Below are 21,001 nucleotides of genomic sequence, written 5' to 3' on the forward strand. Positions count from 1 at the left end.
ATCTCTGCGTACTGGTGCGCGCGCGAAACCTTCACGCTCTCTCAGCGTTTGTCTGATGTCTTTGCCACACGCACATCGTCACATCTTACGGAGGGACCAAAGTCGAACGTTTCATCCTCACCGGACGGCATTTGATTTGTGCGCTCGGTACGAGACGGTCAAGAATTATTTTTAAATCTCATCCTGCCCAGGGACCCTCCCCAATTACGGCCCCGGCATCTATCATTCGCTCAGTAACAGTACGATTTGTTTGTTGAGAAGATCCCATCTTCGATCTGTAAAACGAGGTGAAACGATACTAAGCTGGCGTTAACAGTGCGACAAAATCCTGGCCCGGAAGCAACTAAGCAACCGTCTTTTCACCGTACCCATGGGCACGATTGCTTTGATCTGCGAAAGCTGATTGAACACACCTCTTCCGATCACTTCAGTGAAGGAACGGCAGAAGAAACAAAGCGAGTGTCGAAGGTGGGTTTGAGGTTAAGGTCAGTGTCTTAATATAACCGTTAATCTGTTGTTTTCGGAAACGAAACGAAACGGAGAAGCAAGCAGCATCCTGTTGAACGTGAACGTTATTCACCTTTGCTTTAGTTCCGTGTCGATTGTTTATCACTGTATGAGTGATGAGTTTTCGAATCTATCGATTGTAGCCTATTGAATTGAAAATATCCCGTGTTTGGGAATCGTTATCATCACCTTTGGTGCCGTCCGCGTGAGCTTGTTAATAAATCATTCGTACGCCGGAACGCGTGGTTTTTGCCGGCGCCACCATCTTCGATTCGCAGCAAAACATCGAATATCGTTTCGTCGATTTTTCTTCCACCTGCAGTTTAATCGATTTGTCGATCGGAACAATACTGCACGAGAAGAGCTGCACGCGTGCACGCAAAATTGCGGTAAATTCTTCGCGCTTTTCTGCGTAGAAGAACATCAAACAAAAACGGTTTAATAACCTTCCCGACGGTCAACGACAATCGATTGGGAATCGCGGAACGGCGGCGTGTGTGTTTGCGTGAGCAAGAAAGCGTCAAGCCAAGTGATTAAAATTACCGTTTTACTGCTAGTGAGAAAAAGACAGCGTGCACGATAGAGCGACAGTGAGCGCTTCAATCTGTGAACGGAACGCGCGGAGAATTTTCTGTTGCCCTCTTGCTGGTTTAGTGTACACAGTGAGTACAAGCCGTGAGTTTAGTAGCAGTGCGCCTGTCCGCGCGTGGTGAAACAAAAACAGAGAGAAAACGAGAGCGAGAACTGAGTGTGCAACAACAAGCTGCAGCAGAGTTTTATCATCTCCGCGCGTCAATCGATCACTGCTTGCTCAGGTGCATATATGCAACTGCGAATGCTGCGCGCTAATATCAACAAAGCGTGAAAAGAGTGCGTATTTGTGTATGTGAGAGTGGGAAAGAGATAGAAAATAGTGCCGAAAATTGCAATCCATTTCCAGTTCAACAGCAACACTACTCTCAGCAAGCTATATTTCCTGTTTGTCTCGGAGCCATCTTTGATCGAAGGAAAAAGAGAGCGCATATTTGTTTTGGAGTTCTCAGTTACTACTCAGTCATCAGCTGGTGGGCCGAAAAAGCAGTATAAAGTGTTGATTTACAAAGTGTTAGTTTTTGTTTGATAACAATTAATATCAAGTAAGTTTCCTCGTGACTCGGACGCGTGTGTTCCGTTCTGTGCTGCAAACAAAGAGTATAAAGTCACGCATCAAAACAAAACGCACGTCCTTGGAAAGGCTGGTCGCTCTAAGCCCCCCTAGTGACAGAGTGAGTGTGTGAAACAGATACAGCGGGAAAAAAGTTACCGGGCAGCCTTGCCGAGCCTTCAGAGTGACCGCCAGCAGGAACTAGCAGCAGGAAGTAATATCTGTCCACCAGCCAAACACACGCATTTGGGGGGGAGACTACTTCGAGTGCTTTCTTGAACTTGCCGCGCATAGAAGAGGACCCAAGATCGAGGAGATAAGGAAACCTGGTTTCGTGATAGACGTGTTACAACGTGAACTGGAGAGAAAAACGTCCTTGCAGCATGGCACCGATTGCGACAACAAACGAGCCGAAAATGGCTCAGGGTGGTGAGGAAACGCTCACGCGCCACGCGGATGCAAATCAGCGTTACTACACGGCTACCAACCGTAAGTAGACCTTCCCTACTGCACTGCCCAGTGGTCAAATCCACATATTAGCATAACGAGAGCACACGCATCGAAATATCCTTGAGCAAGGAATTTTAGAAAAGGGCGGCCTACGCAATAACATTGACCTAGTTCTTGCCTAGGAGGGGCTCGTCATGTGCATTAACTTTCCTTTTTTTTCCACGATGAGAAGTGTATTGAAAATTAAAAAAAATAGTGGAGATTTTTCCTTCTTTCCACGTTTGGCACACTTTTCTTGCCCACACTTGAGAGCGAGTTGTGTGTGTTAAAATTATTCATTTTCGCTTGGAGATTAGATTATGCTGAGGGGATTCTGATTTAATGACGCTCGCACACAGAATCGTTACATCAGCTTCGGATGGGTGAGGGATTTATTTGTGTACGAAAGAAAATTTTCCACTGTTGTTGTTTTCAATTGTTGGGAAGAGATTTGGATGAATTGACCCGTAACGCACACATGTGACCGATGGAAAATGATTATAAATTAAGCTACAACAATTTTAAATTGATCTTGAGTATAAAATCACACTGGAGTTCTTCGAAGAACTTTTGTTTGTTTAATGTTGCTTACAAAGACGGGATCGTAAATGAAACTACATAATGAAGAGCGTACAGAGGATTGAACGTGTTGAAACCCGAAGTGAGGACTTACTATCCAACTACAATGTATCAGCAAGTCTAGTAAGCCCGGCTGGTCAACGTGACCTAATAGGTTCTTTAGTCAAGAACAAAGAGAGAGAGACAGAGAGATAGAGAGAGAAAGAGAAAGAGAGGGATTTTGGTAATTACAAGAACAGATTCAAAAGTTGGGGCGGCCCGGTGATGTATGCGACAGCGGCGCCGGTCTTCAAACGGCAGGACCGGGGTTCAAATCTCATCCGGGCCGTCAAGCCGGGCCGGCATTCAAGAAAGCCATTTCGATGGCCGGCATTCAAGAAAGCCATTTCGATGGCCGGCATGACCTAAGAGGTCGTTACGCCAAGAAGAAGATTCAAAAGTATCTGGGACATCGTCGTGAAACTTCAGTACAACTCCAAATCTATGGACAGTTATGGTAAGATTTAAACTCAGGTCCAGCCTTTCGAAGACCAGCGTTGTTGTCGCCTCACCACCCGACCGTCGTTAGAATTAATTCCTCCGCTAAATAATGGTCACATCGCGGACAGATTTAACCCCCCAAAAACCCCAAGTGTGTGACGTTATTCGCGATTTCCCCGGCTAGTTTAAAAATCTCGTTTCAGCTACTGACTGACCTAATTAATGGTGGAAATAAGTGACGTAAGCAAATGGGACATTAGTTGAACGATGTATTGTTTTGCCACAGTAGTTTCCGGTTTTACGATCGCGTAGGTTAATGTGGGATTGTTGAGGGGAGTAATCGTGCGTGCATTGATCGGGATTTCCTCCCTGAATAGCTGTGTGATCTTCTCGTTTCAAGTGGATGTTTTGATACAGAAGGTTCAAGATAAGCTATAGGATTCAAACCGTAGATTATCGTCTAGTTTACTCACTGTCTCTATCCTCTTTGACTTATCTAGGCCTTTTTCTACCATGACACTGTTCCAACACTCCAATTAATCTTGATTGTCTCAGCGCACTTAAATTGTCTTATCAGCGAAGAATCGTCCAGTAGATACACTGGAATGAAGTAGTAAATATTTATTGGCTTTATTCTTCAATGTCACGCGTTGTTTTTTTCCTGCTAGATTCCAAATCTTCTGGAAACAATCGCTCCGTAGAAAGTTCGAGTGCTTAACATTTGGGTCAATTCGACGAACACGATGGCGGTGAAGCTACGCATGAGGGCAAAACACTTTAATCGGCCAAAATTGAAACTCATCCGGTGAGGTCATTTTAATCAAGCAAGTCGTCCATCCTGGTATCTTGAGCTGGAGACGGACGCCCGCCAGTCTGGAGAGGTTGCAAATTTTCAACAACTGTTGGCAATTCGTTGACAGGCATGATGATAGCGAACAGTTGACCGAGTGATAGAAGTCGGCAGGAAGGATTTACTACCACCACCTTAAGGGATTTTTTTGACCATTGTTATAAATATAATCTTTTGCGAGTTGCACGCGTGAAAGTCAGTCCGTTTTTTTTGTTACACAAATGTCTACGTCATGTTGAGCCACTCCCCCTCAGTCTGACGTTTTGTTTTCGTGTTGGACCAGTGGAATGGATTTAAACTTTTGCAAAGATACACACCCCACGAAAAGAAAAGCAGCAAAAGAAGGTGCTCGCTCTCATTTGCTAAATATAAATGCCAGTTTCTTGTTGATCAACACCTTGTTGCCACGTTTGATAAGAATCGTCTTTTGTTCCGGATGATTTAAAAATCATTTTATTGGTAGAAAATTTCCGTTGATAGCATATCGTATATTGCGAGGACGCAATTGCTTTTGGTAGATCTACGACACGCAGCAAGAAAATGAGGGTAAACAGTGACAAACACGTTTACGATCATTAACGCCTCGATTGACAACACGAATCGTTTGTGAGATGCTTCATAGGTAATTGGAGTAGAATCTAGCCGATGGGTTAATGGAACCGGTATCGAGGGCTTGTCTTGACTCGACAACACGATCTATAAACCTTACCTTACGTGAAGGAAATGTGAGCGACCTGTTGCTAATTGTGTTATGAAATAAATTCTCTCGCTATGGAGGCTTGTTCAAATAACCAAGTTGGAAGGTGTTGTTGGTTGGATGCTAACGTCAATGTGAGCGTTGGGTAGATCTAAAAGTTTGTTTGATATGTTAAATTAATTACTAATTTACCTGGATTTTGCTTAGTAATTTAATTGCTTAGCTTAGCAACAATGTGGGCACATGGTTGTCTGCTAGACCAATCCCGAATGGATGGTTGAAACAGTTGAATAACTTTTATCTCACCACATCCGCACCATGATAACAGTGTTACGTCCCTGTAAACATCTGGCTGATTTCACAACATCACAGCAGCGAAGAGGCTTGTCGATTCGATATAGAAAGAACTCTTTGCATAACAATTATTACCTTTGGCGTGCCTTCTCACTTAAAGGAAGGCTATTTTTCCCTTTGCGCTTCTATAACAAATCCTACCAGTTCTTTCTTGAACGTTATTTGCTCTGATTTTTATATTTTTTCACCGTTTTTGCTCAGGGTGATAACTGTGTGTAGTACGTAAAGGTGATAATTGCACCGGACGTTGCGACTGCGACAAGGGTAGCTGCTACTGTTTGTAGATCGTGATAGTGTGATTCGACAGTCTCTGAGTCTAAAACATATGGAAAATAAGGGTTTCAAAATAGATTGGAATGTTTTTTAAATTATTTAATATGTATCTTAGACTGATGACCTTCTAAGGTCGCGCTGGCCATCGAATGATTTTCTAGGCTTATTGATACCAAGTTGTTGGATAGTCACTCCTTACTACGGGAGAATCGTTCAGATATGAAATTTGAATATTTAGTTAAATTTAAAATTATATAACGAATAAACAAGTCAAGTAATGCACAACACATTGGCTCAAATAAATAAAAATTGGGATTTTTATTTGATGGAAAGATGGTTAATGTCCAAAACTGTACATAATTATGTAATATTTTAAAAAAATGCTACGTGAATCACCAATGTTTTTTAAATGTATTCCTATAATTTTCAGGCCATTTCACTTACTTAAATATTCAATTAACAACATATTAAATACTCAAAGAATAAATAATAAATCTTCTCGATATTTTCGACCACAGTGTCCCACAGTGTCGCGAAATTGAATTATGTTATTTATTTATTTTTATTTATTTACAATTGAATATGACGGTCCAGTGCCGTATTGTCAACACCACTTGTGTTGAAAAAAAAAGTACAATTATATTGATAAGGCATTTCCTCCTTATTCTTTGCCTTATCCCGGGCATACTCGGTTAGAAATTGAATTATGTATCGTGGATATTAATTTGAGATAATCCTTTACAGAAATGAAAAGTACTGTCGACATAAAAAAATGAGTCGGTTATCTAATTTAAAAAAAATACCTTTGTAAACATCCTGCTTCAAACAAAACCGGCTAAATATCTTGGTCAAGCACAATTATCAAACGTGGATATATCAAATGTCAAAATGTGAAACAACCTGGTGAAATAAAGGAGAGACGTCACTTCTGTTGTGAAAGCGAATAGTGAAGAACGTGTTTCGGCCTTATGACTTCGGAAATTGAATTTAATTGAACTTTTTACAACTCAGAAGTGGGATTACCAGAGCCTATTAAGTGGACATTTTGAGCGTTCGTGAAATGTGTAGTTTGTAGCCTTCTCCGTGAAGAGAGTGTTAATCAAAATGTTGACAAAAGATGAAAACGACGCCGCCACCGCCATGATGCCCGACGAGAGAGACGCCGCCATTTTGTACAGTGAAAAGAACAGTACGGTTCCACATGGTTTGAGCTTAGTCCGGAACTCAACAAACGCCATCATCAATGCAAATCACGAAATAGAGTTGCTGAAAAAGAAAATCGAGATTCTTGAGCTGCAACAGAAAATCGCAGCTCTAAAAGCCCCAGCTACTGTTTCTTCAGGGCTACAACCAGCAGTCATCAAATTCGAAGAATTTGTTGATACATTTGGTGGTGACAACAGTGATCACATTGAGCGGTGGTTTAAGGAACTGGAGCGAGTCTTCCTTCCATATAATATGGATGACACGAATAAGTTCCACTGTACACGTCGATTGCTTACTGGAACGGCAGCTAAATTCGCGAAATCACTCGATGTTGCAACCTATCATGAGCTGAAAGATCGTTTGATACAAACTTTCAGCAAAATCAAATCGGTTGAAAGTACGTACAAGCAGCTTAGAGCACGACGACTTGCACGGAATGAATCCATCATCAGTTATATCCTGGACATGCAGACCTTGGCTTGTGATACACCGATCCCAGAAGAAGAATTGATCAACATCATCATTGATGGAATCGGTGATCCCATCAACACCGCATCAATTCGTTTCGCCGCCAGATCTATGAATGAATTGCAGCAGCTACTTAAACGATATGAACAAATTCGCCCACGTAATATTGCAACGCCGTCATCAGCCAGACCTATGAATCAACCAAATAAGGGCGGTAAAGAAGCAGGTGATATCCAGCAAACAAGATGCTACAATTGCTCAAAATATGGGCATTATCAAAGTTCCTGTCCTTCACCACGTCGACCGAACGGATCATGTTTCACGTGCCATAAGATGGGACATGTCAATCGGGACTGTCCACGTCGTGTCTCATCAACTTCAGCAGCTGTTCAGCAAGATGGGGAATTAGAGTACGCTCAACCGATTCAGTCAATTCAGGAGCTGGATGATTTTCGCTTGGAAATCACACGCCGCGATCAAGAGATAATGGCAATGGCTGCCAAAATGAAAACGCTCGAAGAGCAGCATCAGGATTATCAGCGTCACATTGCTGTCCTCAAGGAATCATTATGCGCTAAAGAAGAACATTACAACATGCTGCAATCAGATGTTGAAGAGCTGCGTAATCGGTTAGAAGAAAAAAATCGAATGATTGACAATTTGGAAGATTTGCTAAAGGAGAAAGATAATCAAGTTGATATGGCACGAGCAAGGCTCAGCGCAATGCAGGCACACCATTGCAGCTCAGAAGGAGCGTTGACAAGCTTGGAAGAAGCAATCGGAGATAAGGAAAAACAAATGCAGCAACTGCGCGACCAGCGCGATCGAGCTGAAGCGGAGAAAAAAGAGGAACGAGAGCTACACGAACGTGAACTCGCCAAATTCAAGATGAAGCTTCACTCTTTGGATAGCGAGGTAGAAAAGCTAACGACACGTCTGCATAGAGCACTTGCCGAAAAGGATCGCCTGGAAGCCAGGTTCAAGGGACCTTATGTAATACACAAATGTTTGCCCAATGACAGATATGTAATACGAGACATTGATGGAGCACAACAAACTCAAATTCCCTACGATGGCGTACTCGAATCACATAAACTAAGGAAGTGGATGTCGCAAGATGGAGACCCTGCATCAGTTTGCACATAGTCAGGGGGGAATTGAGGGCAATTCCCAAGTCAGGATAGCCGAGCTGTAAACATCCTGCTTCAAACAAAACCGGCTAAATATCTTGGTCAAGCACAATTATCAAACGTGGATATATCAAATGTCAAAATGTGAAACAACCTGGTGAAATAAAGGAGAGACGTCACTTCTGTTGTGAAAGCGAATAGTGAAGAACGTGTTTCGGCCTTATGACTTCGGAAATTGAATTTAATTGAACTTTTTACACCTTCAAAACTGCTGAACAAATTACCTAACATGAAAAGATGAATAAAACTCCAAAAACTATAGGATGAGTACAAGAATATATGAGAAAGTGTTGAAGACTGGTAAATGCTTTAAACTTTGCATAAATTGATCGATAGGACATGAAAGACTATTGCAATGGAAGCATTAAGAATGCGGTAGAGAAACGGTTAGCAAACTAGAATTAATATCATTATAATTTGCATTTATTTATTTATTTATTTATAATTAATTATGACGGTCCAGTGCCGTATCGTCAACACCGCTTGTGTTGAATAAATTTTATAATCATATTGATAAGGCATTTCCTCCTTATTCTTTGCCTTATCACGGTCATACTCGGTTAACAATTTTTTATTTACTTAGTTAATATTTTGATACGATGAATATGAATGATTTACTTGAATGTTGTCTTCTCTTTCATGGGATAACGACTCCTTATGAGGCAATCGATAGCGGCCATCGGCCATCGGCCATCGAACGGCGTACTAGACTTGTTGATATCACACAATCGAGGGATAGTAGGGATAGGGGACCTACGGGATCTGTCCGGATCTGGATGGGAATAGAACCTCGGAGAAGAAGTTTCAAGAAAGGTGCCGTTATATAGGAAGTCTGTCGTTTTGACGCTGCATTCACATCTGTACAAACGATCTTTGGTTATCTTTTACAACATTGACCGATTGACGCTGATAGTGAACGCTTTTAGCAAAACGACACTTGGCTGTCGTTACTGTTTGGTTCTATTTGTGTAACGAAGGTAATCAAACGCTTTCGAAGCACGTGTTAGAAGCATATGTTTTACCTCTAGCACTTTCCAGCTAGATGCATCGTAGATAAGCAAACGCCGTACACCAGTAGGTGAGTAGATGCTGATAATGTTCAGTGTGAAATACAATTCTTAATTGTGTTACTGTTCTGCTATTGCAGAAGCAAAAATGAAGAGTTCCAATCCGGTCACAAGATGATTTCTTTTTGCACATTACCCTTGGCATGATAAAAATGAAAAAGGAACCGTGAGCTCAGTACACAATTCGTGAAGCACGCGGTCCCAATCGGCACGAGTTGTTCGTTTCACGAGGAGACGGCAACCCACTAGAAACGCGCGCATTGGACTTTGGAATGGAGCGAGAACTGTTGCGGCAGCGCGCTCGGATGCGGGTCCAGTACATCGCCAGCGAATGGAGACGGGTCGGGTAGATTAAATAAACATCACTGATTCGTTGCATTGCCGGGTGTCCGGTGCATCTCATTTGTCTGTCCGCGGAGGGTGTGTGCGCGTTGTGCGTTGTGAGTTCAATAGTTGGACTTTGGGTTGCTCGTTGCATGCGGGTGCTGCTAGTTGATTGCAGTGATCGCGTTACATGTTTTGCCTTTGAGGATATTGGTGAGATCTCGTTTTGCTCGAGTAATATCTTATTTTAGCGATTGCTTCCAAAGGCTTTGAAAACATCTGAATGGATGTTATGATTAACGATTTGAATGTTCCTTAACCTGAATTGCTAAAAGACCTAAATGAGTTTGTTCACTAAAGGAGTATTAGAACCTAGAATTGGATTAAAAATTCTTTCATCCATTTTTTGGTGATTTAGTGGCGGATTTAGTCTCTCGGAGGTCCTTAGGCGATTTGAAGCTGGGCAGCCTTGTCAAATTGAATCTGCTGACCGGGGTAAGGTTCTTTGTGGATTCGGGGATTTCCATCTCGGGCCCCCCGTGCCTCTCATTCCGCGTACCGTAAAATCTGCCACTGGATATAACTATGAGCTCTGAATGGCTGTATTGAATTGATATCGTCTAGATAACTTACGACTTGATGGAGATCTCGGCTTCTCTAATCTTATTGATTCCGTAGTAAGCTATCTGGCTCAGAAAAGTAATAGGCTTTTATATTCCTTCAATCAATGGTTTAGATCCTTTGCCTTGGATAGCTTTGTCCAATCGTTTTTCTTTCCACCACACTTCCTCTATTGTGCTGAGCACCAACGAATGTTTAGTTATGCGTCTTATTCTTGTATCATGTCCTCTCTTTATCCTCTTTTTGTTTCCGGTCCATCCTAGCCATGGGTAGGGCTAATATTTGGAAGGAAAGCATGTTAAGTTAAATTATGTTAAGTCGGAACAAACAGTGAAAACATTTAAATTATATTAATCACTTACCCACAGAATTTTACTTAACAAAGTGATGCTTCAATGGGTCTTTTTAGCTAGAAGATCTCCTAATAATTTATTTTCTCATTATTTCTTTTAATGAAATAATTTTTTTTTTTGTTTCGTATCGATTTTATTCATTTATTTATTATCTCAAATTGATTTAGTCAATAATTGGTTTTGGAAACTATAAAAGAAATATAAAAAAAACAAGGACATCACACCCACCCGCCCACTCACTGCCCCTGGGACTGTTTCCTACGCATCATAAATTATACAATGTACAAACCTAACCTTACGCACGTACCAAGATCATACACCACGGATTCTGATGGAAACCCCTCCCACAGGTTTTAGGGCAAGGAAGATTGGCACTCTGTAGCCGCCAATCGATGGTGTGGTATGGTTTTTATTTTTTCTCGGGAGCAGGGAACAAAATTGGGTTTTTTTGCTTTGTTTTTGATTCAGTTTGTTTAACCGTAACGTAACGTAATCATATCACTGAGGGCGCTAGACTTTCGCCCCGGAAAAGCACCCGGGAAATGGGTCCTTCGTTTCGCTAGGAAGGTGCACCTATTTTGTTGTATGAGAGCACCATTTGGTTTTTGGCTGGCTGGAACAGCGTGCTGTCGGGTAGTGCTGGTGCAAGTGTGCAAATGAATTTGCCAGCTTTTTCACACTCGGATGCACCAATTTGCTCTTAACAAACCAGGGGTGCCAGTACTGCAAATAAAAGCTATTACTCTGTTTGCTGACCTATTGTAGTGTATCTACTCTTATGTGTTTGTGTTTGTGTTGTTTCTTTTCCATCAAAACTGGCACATGATTGTTATCTCTCTCTCTTTCTCTCTCAGCTACTCGTGATAAACTACTATCCTTAAAGAATTGTTCCTGTTTTTTGTTTTTGTTTGTGTTTCTTACATCACTATCAAATAGTTTCTTGTGTTTTATCTGCTGAAACTTGTTGAAATATTCTGTATGGGTATTGCTACTTGCATGGAAGAAAGGAAGGTGTCGATAGAGCTAAAGGTTTCGAATTTGGACATCTTTAGTCACGCTGTCAAGCAGACCTGTCAATCTGCAGCATAAAATGAGGTTCTTTGACTGCTGAATGTAAACCAACTTCGAATGCGCTTAGTTAGGATAGCGATAGAAGATCGGATTGTACGGTCTCTTGGAGAAGCGCTCGGGCTGCACATCGGCTCGCAGTATCACCACACCGGAAGGGTTCACCTTCACCTTAATCTTGGTCTGTGGGCTCAACACTCCGTAATCGACTTCCTCGTACAGATCCTAAAACAGATGATCGGAAACATTATTAGTGTACATCACAGTGTGATGTTTCTTGATAAGCGAACGATGTCTTACCTCAACCCTGTAGCCTGTGGGCGAAATAAGACCCAGCTCGCGTAGGGTCACCGCCACGTCCGATGGTGTTCCGTCCGTTCGCCGGTTGACGAAGGCGATCGCGTACGAGTAGTACGTCTGGTAGATGGGAGTGATCGGTCGGGACCAAATCTCGATGCCCTTGTGCTGTGCGAGAGGTGTGGCATAATGAATAATGTGATACCGCTTAGTTAGGATGCAAATAGGCTTACCTTGTAAATTCTTCGCCCCTGAATACCGAGCGGATCTTGATCGACCGCAATAATTTTGCGGTTCTGTAGAATTGCCTTAAACTCTGGCCGGATCGTACGCAAATCAACGGACATCATGAGAGGTGCGGCCATGATTGCCCAGAGGGCCATCTGCGTCTTGGATTGTTCGTAGCTAAGTCCAAAGTTTCCAATGATCAACTGTAAAGAATGGGAAGCCAGTAAGGACGGGGCAGTCTTACGCGAAAACACTCATGAGTCACGAATCATTACCATGTCGGGATCATTCCAGTGTCCGGGACCAGCATTCGGTATGATCGCATCCTGATTGTTGCCATAATAATCGATGATGCTCTCCAGTGAAGCCCACGAGTCCTGAATGTCGTCATAGTTACGCCACAGATTGCAGTGCTGGATAATCGACGAGTAGTTAGGCTGTGACGGATGGACATAAGAATATAATTAGATTCTACTTCAATTGTGACTCTATCGCAAACTTTTTTAGCTCCTTAACCCACATTCATGCCTGCATAAATCTGGTACACTGGCCAGCTGCACGAGTAGATCATCGGACGCCCGGTGGCATTCAGATTACGTCCAAACTCCGGATAACCGTGATCCATGTCAATCGGCAGAGAGTAACAACCGTCCAGTTTCACATAATCCACATCCCAAGAAGCAAACTGGGCTGCATCGTTTGCGGAGAAGCCAAGAATTCCCGGATACCCGGCACACGTGTAATTTCCGTAATCCTCGTAGATGCCGAATTTGAGACCCTTGGCGTGCACGTAGTTTGCCAGCGCCTTCATACCACTCGGGAAGCGACGTCTATCGGCGACCAACTCACCGCGCGGTCCACGCGACTTCTCCAACCAGCAGTCGTCGACGTTGATGTACTCGTAGCCTACGGCTGCGTAGCCTTCACTCACCACCAGATCGGCCATCGTGCGGAAAAGGTGTTCGCTGAAAAGGTCGAGAAATAGTTAATATTTATATTAAATATCATGCTGTCTTTAACATCTAATGGGAAATGTGAGAACTACGAATAAGCACGTTAGTGTCTTAAAATTTTGCAGCTTTGTTTATGTTTCTAAAATTGTTTAGCCGAAAGCCATACAGTTTGACTATTCTTCTAGAGTAATGGACTCGAAACTATGCTTATTATGATGCAAGAAATCAGAATACATCTAGCATAGAATTCATCTGTTTATTTTTATGTGAATCAGAAGAAAATTGTTGATAAGATCACTAGCAGACCACCTGGATAACCTAAGGGAACTCGCGTTAGCTAAAATATGAAGTGATTTAGATCATTAAGCCTTTCTATAAAATATATAGAATTTTGAAGAAACGGAAATAGAATCTTTAGATGCTCCTGGTCAGCATGTATCGAAATATTCACCTTTCATCCAACCCAACGTGGATCAATTCACAGTTCCCCTTCCGTAAGAGACATTGTAAAACTGAGCCTTTAAGTCCCACAAAATGTAAAGCAGCATACAAATATAGCCTGAACGAGAAGGGCACACGGCCATCTTCTGATGATTTGTAGACCGCCCACGGCATTGGTGAGCGGCACTAGCAGTGTTGAGGGTTTGTCGTGATTTCCTGGATTCACGCCTGTCTCGATACCTCGAGGGCAACGGTTACACTATAGGTCAACTGGCCCCCTTTTCTGCGTGTTATACCCCTGTTCGAATGTAACTCCTGCCTAAATGCAGTTTGCAGGAAAAAGGAAATTCCCAATGACACAGTGACCGGTTCAGTTTGTGTGCGAAACGACCGTTTGTGACAAAGAATCTATGACCCAGATTTAGCTCAATCTACTCGAACTTCTCCAAGTTCGTTTTCCATAGGTTCATGTGGCATGAAAATGACACGACTTCTTGAACAAGCGGGACATGATTCGAGAAGGACGCTCGTAAGCGACAGAAGCGGTACGGTGTTACCTAGGTACCTGTAACCGCGCCAAAGAAGCGTTTGATCGATCGACAAGATAGCACTTCACAAGTCTTGGTTGGGGTTTAGAGGGATTATCCCGTCTGGCGGATGGGGTGTTCGAGCAGATCTGCCATGATCCGATACGAGCCTGAGTGGAATCCATTGAGAAAGAGCAATATTGTTATATTCAATTTATCTTCAACCACCTTGCTTCCAATAATGCTGTGTATCGCTGCGTTGTTCGGCGTTATCGGGTTGGCCTTTGGAGTTTTTCACCCCGGTTCGCTAAACAATCGAAACGGAGCGATGAAGCGTTTGGTGTGGAGCTTATTGAATGAAACACCTTCAGGGTGGTATCGATTTTTAAATAGTCCTCTTAAATAGATTATGATGAAATGGCGGTGAACAAAAAAAAGTGTCGGATAAAAGGAGGAACCGAAATCGATATGTCCTTGTTGAAGGAGATTGTGTTGTGAGGAACGTTTCGAATAGAAGAAAGATGGATACAAATATGAAGATTGAAAGTGGTTTGTTGATCGAGAGGGTATGTGTGTTTCTCAGCCAATTAAATACAGCCTTCGGCGATAGGTGATTTAGGGTTTTTCGCAGAGAGTGTCTGGCTCCCAAAGGCACATACTGTGACATCGTTTTGGTTTTGTCAATTTGTCCTGCTGCAGAGCCCAAAATAGTAGACCGTAAATTTGTAAAAATTTGACACTTTTTTTCGAGACCTCAGAAATCTTAGAAATACGTTTCAACGCCACCTTGTATTGATCGGATTCATTTATGGCTTTACATAGAGGTTAAGGATTTTCTTTAAATAATAAAAATGAATATATTAATGTCTTTGTGACTCATCCATCTTCTTCTAATGCCTTCAAGCAGGTCAAGCATTTGTTAATGTTCTCTCGGCACTCTCGTGTACTTCCTTTCGTTCCAGCTGATCTTGATCTAATTTAAATCATGTTTGCCCAAGTGAACATACACATCCATTTGGGTTTTGCGTGATGAAGTATTTTTCAACAATCCTTGTGTATGTTTGGGTACTTCGTAGGTCTAGTGTGTTGTCCACTACTGTTGTTGATCGTACCGGCATCGTACCTCTTCACCGTCTCAAAAGCATACACTTCATCGCGTGAAGAGATGCATGTGTTCATATTGCTTTCTTTCTCTAGTTGGCGCGTGCAAAACTTAGCTCGCGATTGCGATCGCGATGCCGTGAAGATTGCAATTCCCCTGCGCGTACGACAAGGCGTTAGTGGGTGCGAGCATTTTGGTAGGGTAATCAAAAATTGTTAAATTTAATTGACATGAGTAGGATCGAGCACGAACCGCTCCGTTGCTTAGTAGGAAGGCAAGGAAAAAGGTGTACATTAGAGAAACCCATCGAAGGTAGCACACTGGCCGCCAATAATTATGCTCATTACGCAAATGAGCGACCATTTCCCAAAGTCCGTCGCTTAATTCCACCGCTGCTTCCTTTGGGACACATACTCGATTGGACATCCAGCGTAGTGCATGACAGCGGGTGTCCCGACGAGTGTCCCGGTGAATGTCTGAGGAAGCAATTATCTTCTGTGGCGGTGCCAAGCGTGCCACCCTGGCACGCTTGGCATCGCTTGTCGTCGAACAATCAAGCCGGGCCTCCGGACATGCACACGGAGAACCACCATCGCCGGAATAATCGGAACAAAGTGCACGTAACTTCACCACATCTCTCGGGACGTTGTGCTCTCACAGCAGTACCCGTGCGTGTGTGTACCATCAACGGAGGATGCGAGTCGTTTGATGACTTCAATTATAAAGCTTGTTGCAAAATGCGATTCCTTCGGTTACCCCGAAAAGTTGTTGAGACATTGGAAAGGACACCCCGAACGGAAGGGATTTGCGTTCAGAATTCGTGCCAGCGAGTTTGGCGGATGTTTAACCGTAAGTAGGGGATACAATTTCTGCTACTGCTTCCCAGCGTTGCCCAAGTGAGCGGCAAATCCGGTGGAAACGTGACCACGCGTTGATCGATTCGGTGCTACCATCTCACGATCGACCGATCGATCGTTGGCGGTAGAATGCGCGTCACAAACTAAATTACCGCATACGAGGTATTGTTTTGTGTTTATGTGGGTTTTTTTCTCTTCTTGCTTTTACAAATTCTCCTGACATTAGTGAGGAGTTCCAGCAGGAGGAATTGTTCGAGCGGGTTTGGGGAATCATATAACAATAATTAGTTGTTGCTTAACAAGCGTGCTGTCAGTTACGAAATTCCCATTTCTTAAAGTACACCGTTTAAAACATTCGTCCTGTAGCAAGCTTTTGACGATTTTTAAAAATATTTATAATTTCAAAAATACTCTTGAATTCGAATTACATTTTTCTATCGAACTTTAGTTTTTTAAAGCATTGGAGTTCTTTCTTGACTCGTCTCTCTAATGTACTGTTTCTCCCTGCTGCTTTAATTGACCTCACACACTCAGGCTCATCAATTTTGGATGCTTTTATTTCGCGATGACCCCAAACGCGCCGTAGTGGGACGCAGCTTGACAGTTGAGTGATTTTTATGAATGATGTCCGTTTGAGTCGTGAACCAGACCTAACTGGAGCAGCTGAGCTGGTGCCTTCGCGTGTCCGGATGCATCGTTTTGTAATGCAAACATGCGCGCGATTGGCTAACGAAATTGGCTCCGGTTGGTCAGAATAATTGTGCCGTAGCTGGCTTTCGTAATTTTTGTGACACTCAAATCCGCCATTACACCATACACACAGGAGGGTTTTTTTTCAATTCGGTCTGTATTTACCACCGGTGTTTGGAGATTGAATCTGATTTATTGATCTGGCAAGAAGCTTGGCAGCAGTACACGATTGGCACGATTCTTAGCCATTTATCGTACTGCCGCGGTTAGGTGCGCGAGAAGAACGCAATTCGACCACCAGCATCCCCGGTGTACCTTGTTTGCGTACGATTTGTAACGCAACCGGAACGCAAGTGCGCAAGAAGTTGTTACGTAAGTCGGCGGGTAGAAAAGGTCAATCTGGGGTTCGTTTATTTTTACTCCCCAAACTCGCACGAATGCTTCCTTCTAGTGAGCGGGTGAAAGATGCTGGCCAACAATGGACATAAAAGTGACTTTATTTTCGGGATTTCAATTACCCAAAATCGTGCGGAGAGTATTATGCATCGCTAACATTCGCATTAATGTTTACCACGAGTAAATAGTATTTTTCCATGACTGTTCGGACCTCCGTTCTCTGGAGCATTTCCCTTTTTTGTTTGCCACATTGCGCTTATGCAACAATCGATCAATAAAAATAAAATAAATCTACATTTGCCTGTGGCACTTTGCTCGCTCGATCATGCTGATGAGTCTCTTTAATGTGATGAGTAATAAATGCAAGAAAATGGTTTAGAAGTTTTTCTCACACACATTTTGCATTTCTTCCCCGGAGGGTAGTGTGTAAAGATCCCGCGCCAACAGTGTTGCTGCCCCCCCCCCCCCCCCCCCCCCCATGGCTCATAAAGAAGCGGCAAAATATGACTGCGATCGTAACCGTCGTGACGTTACTAGCCTGCTCGTGCTAAATCCGGTAGACATCGTTTACCGACCCGCCAATCGAGCTGACCTTTTTGCCTAGTGCTACTGACAGCCAGCTGCCGTCAGGATAGTGAAGGGTCTTAACTTATCGAACGGCAAATGATGGACCGCTTTTCCGCGGCAACACGATCATAAGCTGAGTGATCTGTTGCCTGTTTTTATCGTAAATAATCCATCCAGCCGGAGAGACGAATAATAACTATGCCGTTTGATTGTATGTTAGTTATCTTCCCGTTGATGGATGGGTCACTAAACAAACATTCTTTCCCGGTTGGGTGCTTGAGATCATCACTATATTTGTGTGATATTAATAGCGGGTTTTAAAATTGATGCACCTGACCACCACACATATAAAGGGAGCTAATATTGAGTGCTATTAAAAGTTTGTTGCTGACGGGAACACCGATCGGAATCGGAATGTCCGATCCCGAGCTCTGGCGAAGTTCCTTGTTACGTCGTCAGTTCTACTTGTATCAGAAGGATAGGCTTTTTTCTGGGTCCAGGACTAGTTCCTATCAGTGCATCCGTGTATCTGCTGATCTGCGCTTTGGGAAGACAGGCGTCATCCGACATCCGTAGGAGAGCAGTAGTGACACTTCTCCCGAATCTCAGGGCTCAGGTTGGACGGGTTAACCTTTTTTCCTGAACTTGTCAGCAGGCGAAGTATTTAACCACGGACCAGATTTCAAGCAGCGAAGCTTCCCATTTATTCTTTCGACGCAGCAGGAAATCACTACTGGAGAGCGGGACCGACATCCATAAGGAAGGCAAAGGCTAATTTTCTCTCGTATCTGCAAATAATCCTCCCAAAGACTTAGACCAATCTACTAAGATCATGATGGTCATCTAATGACTTATTAGACTTGCTGATACCACGCAATTGGATAGCCTTTACTACCGGGGACCGGTCAGAATAGGATTTAAATCCCGGTTCTACCATCTGAAGACCGACGACGACGGCACCTCGCCATCCTCAAATGATGGTAGTTGTGGGAGACAAAACTAGCCATGGAACAGCACATTCCGTTACCAGATCATCGTCAAGATAATCAATGTAAATGATTGTGGTAAGTTTAAATCGGGATTCTGGTGTGACTACTACTTTATGAATGCTTGATAAATTTGCCAGAGCCAGTAAACATCAAAGTCTTCTAAGATTTGCCCCCATAAACTCTAATGATCTTCAAAAAATACCAAGGAAATAATTTTTGTCTTTTATTTACATTTGGCGACTGAAACGCTTTTAATTTTCCTTACCACCCTGGGGAGCCTAATTAAAATCTTCTGTAGACATAAAAACTAAAACTAGAAATCTACACCGCAATTTAAACGAATTTTCTAGAAAAACTGTTGCTCCAAATTGTCTAACAAGTTTAGCTTATCATTCCATGATTCCATCACAACATTCTTTTTAATATGTTGTCTTCACACGACAGGAACGGGAATCGTATTCCGTCTGGACCGTATGTCTGTACGCAGGTCGTCACTATCCAGCTACGAGGTATTCAAGTAAAAAAAAAACCATAAATGGCAGGCTCACATCTCGCGTGGTAGTTAGAACAAGATCGTTTGCGTTGTCGACAATTTAACAATTCTAAATATTCAGTTTTGGATGAAGATTTTGCAATTGTTCGACAAATAACGGCTACAATATTTATTTCTTAACTCATCCGTATTCCTCAATATTTATTTTGCTCTATTACCTTTGTAGTGAGCTGTAAGAAAATTGTATAGGAATATATTTCCCTTTTCTTTCTATAACTTTATCTATTACACAATTGGTTTGAAACAACTAAAGATCGTGGTATCAATCTATGCAATAAACGCAATCACACGCAATTCGTACGTAAGGCTAAAACACTTTCACTTTCCTATTAAAGGAAGAAAGAAGCAATGCATAGCCGTCCAATACATAAATCAATAAAACCACGGGCGGGAAGACCGTGAGCTCTAGTGCTAGAGTATCGTAAATCATTGGTACAACTGACCGACTCCTGTCTAAAAACTGATCGAAAATTCATGGCCAGGTACGTGGAAATTGTGCAACCTTAACGTGCAAAGAAACAGTTGTCAATGTTGAAAATGCTTTCCAACCGATGCTTCTCTGCACTACAACGATCTACAAAAAAAAAAAATAATTGCGCACACAAAAAAATGTCCACATGTTGTATTTTTTTTGCATAACAAAACACCGACATATTGTGATGCGACAAATAGTGGTGCATAAAACAACACCAATGCAATACTTCGATAGTGAATAGTTTGCTAGTTTATGCACGATTCGGGTGGCCTTTCTGAGGAGCGTTTGCCTCGGCAGCGAACTAATTTGAAACAAGGAATTGGGCGCGCCGTTGCACCGAGTAAAGTTCCTTCGCTTTTGGTGCTTTGCTTTGCCCACTAGCCTTAGGGCTTTCGGTGAATGAGCCGCGTCGCGTGATGATCGTGCCGACCGATTGACTCACCATCGGGCGCCTTTCCACGCGATAGCACGTGCCATTGAGGTGTCGTTTCTTTGAAGCACCTTCAAATGAGTTAGGATGTTGGAGCAATGCGCTTGCAGGAAAGTAAAATGTTAAGCAGTGTTAGGCGTGAATTACTGTGAAGCAGTTTAAAATGGTTGTTTTTGTTTGTATTTAATCGACTAAAAACTAACAACACTCAGCTCAAAGTAGCTTACCTGATACAATTTTCCGGATCACCTTCGCAGTCCGTATTGCAACGGAAGCGTTCCCACGAAAGCCATCCCATCGGTGGTGTCCGGGCAAGTCCGTTTTCCAGACTGTAGATACAAACCGGCAGTAGGGCAATGGCTAGAACGGTGGCTAGAAGCATGGCAGTGGACATCATTGTTGTCCCTCCTTTACTTTTGCGCTGTGTCATTGTGTGGTTGATCGTTTTGTAGGCAAGTTTCACTGAAGGAAGATGTATCGTTTATTCTGAAATGACACAAAAATTAGAATGTTCGGAGATTAGATAATTAGATATTTAAATAGAATGATCAGGAACATGAGCTAGACGAATCCGGCAGAACAATTGATTAATATATTCTGTTGCTTTTATTATATCATAAAAATGGTCTCAGAGACGAAGTTATGTCAATTTTATTGTGCATTGTAAAACGGACTTTCCATCCTAATCCGATATTGATTTTGATCTGATTTATTCCATCCTGTTTGTATGTAAAACTTGATCCTAGCGATAATTTCGTCAAGGTGATTTATTTGCATAATTTTACCAAAATTTGCTTCACATTTTTCAGGCCTACTTCAAAACAAA

The 21,001-nt window shown here is 42.6% G+C and overlaps 3 protein-coding genes across 4 annotated transcripts in view; all 3 read right to left on the reverse strand.

Annotated features, from left to right (window-relative positions):
- LOC126564707 (homogentisate 1,2-dioxygenase) overlaps window positions 1-21,001 on the reverse strand; it is a 650,355-nt gene that overhangs the window by 551,251 nt on the left and 78,103 nt on the right. The window lies entirely within an intron of this gene.
- Window positions 1-21,001, reverse strand: part of LOC126565684 (uncharacterized) — a 343,737-nt gene that overhangs the window by 76,454 nt on the left and 246,282 nt on the right. The window lies entirely within an intron of this gene.
- Window positions 11,724-20,622, reverse strand: LOC126564697 (alpha-N-acetylgalactosaminidase). The gene is made up of 6 exons (XM_050221788.1): window positions 20,403-20,622; window positions 12,716-13,160; window positions 12,471-12,632; window positions 12,201-12,398; window positions 11,971-12,135; window positions 11,724-11,895 (listed from the first exon to the last, which is right to left on the reverse strand). The coding sequence occupies exons 1-6, from the start codon at window positions 20,603-20,605 to the stop codon at window positions 11,737-11,739; spliced, it is 1,332 nt and encodes a 443-aa protein (XP_050077745.1). The 5' UTR covers window positions 20,606-20,622; the 3' UTR covers window positions 11,724-11,736.

Source organism: Anopheles maculipalpis, chromosome 3RL (genome assembly GCF_943734695.1).
Source record: "Anopheles maculipalpis chromosome 3RL, idAnoMacuDA_375_x, whole genome shotgun sequence".
NCBI lineage: Eukaryota > Metazoa > Arthropoda > Insecta > Diptera > Culicidae > Anopheles > Anopheles maculipalpis.